The 7553-nt window shown below is 53.4% G+C and overlaps 1 protein-coding gene across 1 annotated transcript; it reads left to right on the top strand.

The window, feature by feature from the left end:
* Nucleotides 1-4325: 4325 nt before the first annotated feature.
* On the top strand, nt 4326-4862 carry LOC120841844. The gene has a single exon (XM_040212843.1). It carries the CDS (start codon nt 4326-4328, stop codon nt 4860-4862), a length of 537 nt encoding a protein of 178 aa, XP_040068777.1.
* The last annotated feature ends 2691 nt before the right edge of the window (nt 4863-7553 follow it).

The raw sequence follows: 7553 nt of genomic DNA on the forward strand, positions 1-7553 counted from the left end.
GGCCGGACGTCTTCTTAGCGGGGAGAGCCGCTCGCGGCGGGCTTCAGCGTACTCGGGTTAACCCTTTCTGCTTCCATCCCGTCCGGTCGCTGCTTCTCGAGTGCCGCTAGGATCTGCTGGACGGCCGTGTGTTGGACGTCGTAGTCTTCGGATCTCTTCGCCTCCTCCATGAGGGGCGGGAGAACGTCTGCACTGTTGTCCGCGTTCGCGCATTCGCAGTCTTCCAGGATGTGGGCCAACGTGGCCCTTTCCTTCCCGCACAGTCTGCATAAGTCTGTTACGTATACCTCCGGCCACAGGTGCTTTGCTAACACTGGGGTTATCACGGAGTTAGTCTGTAACTGGCGGAATACCACCGCCTCCTCCCGCGTCAGACGGGGGTGGGGCAGGGCCATCGTTCTTCTGGCTAACCGGTACCACAGGGTTACCTCGTTGTAAGCGTCCATGGTGTCCTTCTCGGGGCGATCCACCACGTCGGCGGCGGCCGTTACCGGGGCGCGGCCGGCGAGTCCACGCGCCACGGAGTTGGCCGTCTCGTTGTGGTTGGTGAGCCCCAGCGAGCCCGCCACTTCCGCGCCCGCGTGGGCGGGAAACCACTTTATCACCGCACTGGTGATGACTCCGTTGACTTCGGCCTTTCGCAGGATGCGCGCTGCCGCACTGCACACTCGCTGTTTCGCAAAGTTGCGCACAGCCGTTCGCGAGTCGCACAACACCGTCTTCGTTCTGGGGTCCGCGATGGCGAGGGCTACCGCCACTTCTTCTGCCTGGCTGGGCACAGTGGTCCGCACGCTGGCCGCCATCCTGATCTCACCCGTTTTGGCTCCGATCACGCTGACGCTGAAGGCGTCGCCGATGTTCTTGTAACTGGCCGCGTCCACGAACACGGCTCCCTCATCGCCGGCGTGTAGCGCGATCAGCGCCTTGGCTCTCGCCTCTCTTCTTTCTTGATGGAATGTGGGAGTCATGTTCCGCGGGATTGGGCTCACGACGATGTGCTTGCCCAGCTCCCGCGGTATCTGCTCCTGCATCCGGTGATCGTCTTCCTTGGCTCCGATGCCTAGTTGTTTGAGGATAGATCTGCCGGTCCTGGTTCCCGACAGTCTGGTGAGCTGCGCCGTCTGCTGTGCCTCGGCGATCTCTTCCAGGCTATTGTGGAGTCCCAGGGCTTCGAGCTTCTGCGTGCTCGTGCATCCTAGGAGTCCTAATGCTGATTTGTAAGCTTTGCGGATCATCGCGTTGATCTTCTTCCGCTCGCACTGCCGCCAATTATGGAAGGCGGCGACGTAGGTGATATGGCTCATCACGAAGGCTTGAATCAGTCTGACGAGCCTTGCTTCCTTCATTCCGCTTCTTCTATTGGCGACGCGGCGTATGAGACGCAGTGCCGTGCCGGTCTTAGCTTCGAGCTTGGAGACCGTTGCCCCGTTGACTTTGCTGCGTTCGATGATCATGCCCAGCACTCTAATCTTGGCTACCTCAGGGATGATGTGCCCCCCTTGCGTTCGTATGCGGATTTTATCGCAGTCTCGGATAGTTTGCTTCTTGCGGCTCGCTCCCCAGGGTGGAATCACCATCAGCTCCGACTTTGCGGGGGAACACACCAGCCCCGATCCCTTCAGTTGGTCCTCTATCGTTTTTACTGCTTCTTGTAGTGTATTCTCTATGTGGCCGTCGCTGCCGCCGGTGACCCACAGCGTCACATCGTCGGCATAAACCGTGTGGCGTACCCCATCGACGCTCCGCAGCCGGTTGGCGACTTCGATCATGACCAAGTTGAAGAGCAGCGGAGAGATTACCGCGCCTTGTGGTGTCCCCTCGCTGCCGAGCGTTTTCTCTGGTAGTTGGAGATCCCCGGCGCAGATGTGAGTCGTGCGGTCGGTCAGGAAATCCCGAATGTAATTGTAAGATCTCTGTCCCATGTTCAGGTGCGACACTTGGGCGAGGATCGCAGAGTGCCGGACTTTGTCGAAGGCGCTCTGCAGGTCCAGGCCCAGTATTGCCCTGTTGTCGCTGGTGTGAGTTTCGTAGTCTACTATCTCCTTCTTGAGTTGGAGCATGGCGTCTTGCGTTCCAAGCTTGCTTCGAAAGCCGACGAGAGAATCCGGGTAGAGCTCTGCCTCTTCGAGGTACTGTTGCCATCTGGTCATTAAGATGTGCTCTAGCAGTTTACCCACGCACGATGTTAAGGATATTGGGCGTAGATTCTCGATGTCGGGCGACTTGCCTGGTTTCGGAATGAGGATGGTTTTGGCTTCCTTCCACTGGCGTTGTAGCTTGCCGGCCCTCCAGCATTTATTGAAGTACGCCGTCAGTGCCGTCACGGCCGCGTCGTTCAAGTTTCTGAGCGCTTTGTTGCTGACGCGGTCCGGGCCCGACGCCGAACGCCTGTTCAGGTCTTGCATCGCATTTCGGACCTCCCATTCCTCGATGTCTTGGTCAACCTCGATGTTCTCTGCCCCCTGGTATTCTGGGTGCTTTTCCTTTGGGGAAACCGGGAGGTATTTGGCGTCGAGTCTCCTCTTCACCTCCGCTTCCCCGTGCTCCGCTACCGCCTTGTGTATAATTCTGCTGAGCTTGTACTGTTGTTCTCCCTTGGTCTGGGTGTCGTCGAGGAGGTGCCGGAGCAGTCGCCACGTCTTGCCCAGATGGAGTTGGCCGTCCGCCTCTCTGCACGTTTGCTCCCACTGCTGCCGGCCGAGCTCCTTGCTGTGTTTCTCTATTTCCCTGTTGGTTTCCGCGATCTTTTTGCGGAGCCTTCTGTTTGTTCGTTGTTGGTTCCACCTTCTCTTGAGGGCAGTCTTCGCCTCGATGAGGTGGGCCAATCTGCTGTCCATTTCGTGTATGTCTTCGTCCGTTTCTATCTCTGTCGTCACCTCCTCGGTCGTTTCTACTATCGCCTTCGACCACGCTTCTATATCTTCAATGTTACCATGCTGGCTTGGGAGCTGACGCCGAAACTCCTCCCAGTTCGTGTATCTGTGTGTTCGTTTCTCTTGGCTTGCACCGTTCCCCAGCGGGACCCGGATCTCTATGACCATGTGGTCGCTGCCGAAGTCGTGTTTGGTGTTTTTCCACGTTGCGGTGTCGTTCCCATTTATTTCGACGAACGTCAGGTCCGGGGTGGTGTCCCTGGCGACCGAAGTACCCGTTCTTGTGGGGGTCTCCGGGTTCGTGATTAGCGTTAGCCCCGCGTCCGTGGCGTCTTGCAATAGGTCTCTCCCCTTTTCGGTTGTCTTATCGTATCCCCAGTGGTAGTGTGGTGCGTTAAAGTCACCCCCTATTACGATCGTGCCTTTCTTCGTCGCACGCAGTGCCCTTTGCATGAGCGTGCGGAACTTTTGCTTTCTATGTCTGGGGCTGCTGTACACGTTGACCGCGAGCACGCTGGTTTTCCTCTTCTTCTTCCCAACGATCACCTCCACCGCGCTGCTATCGGTCCAGCCGCCGGTGGTCAGCTCGTGCTCGAGGAATACGATGCCCTTGCGGACGAATGTGCACACCCCGCCTGTTGGTTTGCGTATTCCAAACTTTTTCTTGTTTTTGTTTAGGGGCTTGGCCGCCTTGGCGTGTGCTCTGTATCCTTGAAGTTGGGGTGTGTCAGTGCATAGTGTTTCCTGAATCATAATGACGTCCGGTTTCCTCTCCATTCCCTGTAGGTGCCGTGTTAGCGTTGCCCTCTTATTGTGATAGCCGTTACAATTCCACTGCCAAATCAGGAGGTCCCTGACCGGCTGCTGGTCTGTTACTGCCCTTTTGTCTGGCTTGGCGTTCAATTTCGCTGTTGGGTTCATAATTGCTGTATTTGGGTGGTGATCTGGGTTTGGGCGTTCTGCACGAATGTCTGCATCTTGGCTTCCATACTCTGCAGGAACGTTTGCATCCGCGTTTGTAGTTGTAGCATTCCGCTTTGTATTTCTCCCAGCGTCATCTCTACCTTGTTGAATTTTTCCTTCATCGAATGTGCAATTTGTTCCCGCTCTTTGTCCATGCGGTCGAGCCTGGCCATGAGCTTTCTCTCTTTGGTATTCTCGATAATCCTCTTTTTGTTGCTGGGCTCCTTTGGCTGTTCCTCGTCGCTTTCGATGCTGCTTTTGGTAGCCTCCTCTTCGGCGATGGCTGGTTCCTCCTTCCTCTTAGGTGGCTTTGCTGGGGTTTTCTTCTTCGAGGATGGGCGGGGTATCTGCTCCACCTCTTGCTCCTGTTGCGGGGTCGGCAGTGACAGTGGCGCTTGACTCGCACTTATTGCTTCTAGTAGTTTGTCGATCCTTGCGTCCATCTTCTCTTCCATCTTCTGTAGTAGCCTTTCGTTGTTTTCGCTGATCATGTCGTATATTTCTCGCCTTGTCACGGGCGGTTCTCCGGTGTTATGGTGTTGGAATGGTGGCTGCTGCTTGCTGCGGGGCGTTTCTTTCGACTTGCTTCCCTTAACTGCAGCCAACCACTTAAGCTTCCCGTCTTCCTGCTGCGACGGCGGCAGGTGTTTTTGCTGGCTCTTGTGTCTTTCGCGGCTGCCGGTGCGCCGTTGGCTTTCGCTGCACTCGTTTTTCTCCCTGCTCGGCAGCTGTGGAAAGTCCGATGACGTCATTGGTGGTCTTGTCTTCTGGAGCTGTTGCTGTTCGCGTTCCTCTCGGCGCTCCCATTGTCTTTTCGTGACGACGAAGGGGACCTTGAACTTGTTCTTGCAAATTCTATCTGCCGTCGGATGCGCTCCTCCACATAGCTTGCAACTTGGCTTGCATGCCTTCTCGTGGTCCGCGTCGGGGTTGGCCTCCCCGCACGCGAAGCATACTCTGGTCTCCGGGGTTGGACATACGTCGATGCGGTGTCCGACTTTTCCGCAACATCTGCACACTTCATGATGTTTCCTGTAAAGCCCGCACTTGAGCAGTGCCGCTCGGTATATTACGTACCGGGGCACTCTCTGTCCTTCAAAGAGGACGATGACCGCTGTAGAATTTCCAATCCTGTGCGCCTCTAGCGCCGTTGGGTTATACTTTGTCACGACCGCCTCATTTATGTCTTCGGGCGAGTCGTCAATTGCGATACCTCTGATGATTCCCTTCGCCGTCCCTTCGGGCGCGGTTCGGTAGGCGGAAACCTCAAATTCCATGTTGCCGAATTCGACGGTCCTGATCTTAGTGTAAATTTGGGCTCTCTGCTCGCTCGGCGTGCTCACGACTAAGATGTTCTGCGCCGCATTGACGCACACCATGTCTTCGCCCTGGTATTCTTTCGCTGTCCCCGCGGCCGCCATAATGGCGTCCGTGACGACCGGCGTCTCGATTCGAGCTACGTTCAGGCCGCCCCTGGGCCTAATCACGATCTTATGGTCGTCTCTGGGGATAGCCGCCGGCATACGGGCTGCTTTCTTGATATTCTCGGTAACTCGCTTGACAAAGTTAACTCTCTCCTTGGGCCTCGACTGCCGTTCCGCGGTTAAAGATGGTCTCTCACCTTGCAACTCCTTGGCCTTGCGCATTCTTCTACTCGTCGTGGTCCATCCGCTCGACTCGCCGGGTGTCGCGTCGCGGCCTCCTACTTGAACGTACATCTTCCCTTCATCGTTGCTGACTATCGTTGCCTGCAGGCCTTTGGTTGCCGGGCTCTCGCACACCTCCATCGTCGGTGGCGACGCCATCTTATTCGTACTCGTCGGGTAGGCCTAACACCGGGGGCGATCGCCCCGGTGGCCGTACTCGTGCGCTAAGCCTAAGGCCTAGCAACGCTTGCTCGCCTCGAATTTTCGAAGTCCCAAAAGAGGCGAAAATTCACATACCACTTGCGCGATGTTGGTATCGGCTGGTTCCTCGTACCGTACCGCACACTTTCGTAACAAATAAACTGCAGTTGGCCGGAGCCGATAAACGATAAAAGGCCGTTCCTACCGCTGCCAGCTGAGCACAGCTGGCAGCGGCGCGAGCCCCTGCGCGAGCTCCGAGAGGAAGAAACTTTTTCTTGATTTCCTTTTTCCATCCAAAAAAGAAGGAGAGCCATCCTCCTTGCGGTGGAGGTTAGCTTCCAGACCTGCTCCTTTTGGATGAGGAGGCCAAAGCGCAAGAAGGAATGGGGGAAAGGACATTGGGAAAGGGTCTCTCTTCTTGCAGAAGATGCTTCGTGCGCGTCGGGCTTTGAATTAGTATGGTCATTACGCAGTCTTAGGTTGCCAGCCTGATGGTGACGGATGTTACGACATCTGCCCATTTCCTCCATAAACCTGCACGCTACTGCACTATTTCTTTGTCCTCCTAGCTCTACAAAGATTGTTAATCATTGCTTGGCAGGAGGAGTTGTTACTCCTTTGCTAGCTTCATGGGACGCACATTGGCACATGGTACCCAGGGAAGGCAGGATTTGGTGCTGCAATGGCCAGCCTTTGATGCAGCAATATCAAAAGGCAATGAACCAGGAATATCCCCCAGTCTTAGAAACGTCTCTCCTTCCGATGGGTAATAAATATACTCTCAGCAAGCAACTGAAAAGTGGTGTAGAATCGGCAAGCCTCTCTTGGCTGCAACAGCAGGGAAATAGGGGCCAGATAAGGAATGATCATTTAGAATCAGAAAATGTTTATTGAATGAAAGACAGCACTGCTTGCTCTGAGCTTTTTACCATGAATCTGGAGTAGGTGAGTATATTTAATGAAAATTTCAATGCGGGCGAGAGTCTTATGAAGAGCTGCGAGGGTGAGAGCATCGGCTTGATGAAGGCCAGTTAGAGTTTCATATCTCTTTGCTGTCTCCGTCTTTTTCCCTCGGGGCAACCCAGTCCTTGTTAATGTAAGGCAGAATGTGGTAAGCATTTTTTTATCTGTATCTTGCACCTTAATAGGTATTGTTTAATCTCAAATACTTTTAATTTAGAAATAATTACATTGTCAAAAGTTGTATCAGGATACATATCCAAGTAAATAAAGAAATTAAACAAAACGTCCTACTTTAGGCAGAAATTTATCCTTCTGAGTACCGAGCGGTTCAGATATCGGGTCGAGACCTAAATAAATCGCAAAAAAATTGGATTTGTAAGCTACGACCCTGACTTAATACATAAGTTTGGCTATGGTTTTATTGGTAAGAATATATAAACAGTGCTAACCTCAGTGAAACGTTACAAAACAAGAAACTTCATATGCATTCCAATGAAACCAAAAAAACATTGTTGTAGGCCATAGGGACCTTAGGCCCACAGTTTTTTTATTTTTATTTGTAACTTTTGATCGGGTGAATCCATCACCCAGTTGGTCTTGTGTGGTAAATTAGTGTCATAGTTCACAAATAAAAAAAAAAAAATTTGCGATTTATTTAAGTCTCCATTCGATATCTCGGAGACATTGCTCACATCGTATCCCAGTATTTTCTCCATTGCTGAAGGTTCTCCTTTGCTACCGCATTCTCGATACTTTGCTTTCGGCTCTCGTGCAGAGACCACTTCAGGTATATCTTATCCTTAGCATGGGGTACAGCTAAGGTTCAGAAGCAAACATGTCATGGGCGCAAGAAGCTGGCCGCTCCTTATCTTTCTTTTTGTCGCAGGAAGTATTGCAAAAACACCAC

This window comes from Ixodes scapularis, unplaced genomic scaffold (assembly GCF_016920785.2).
Source record: "Ixodes scapularis isolate PalLabHiFi unplaced genomic scaffold, ASM1692078v2 ptg000795l_1___fragment_3__unscaffolded, whole genome shotgun sequence".
Lineage (NCBI taxonomy): Eukaryota > Metazoa > Arthropoda > Arachnida > Ixodida > Ixodidae > Ixodes > Ixodes scapularis.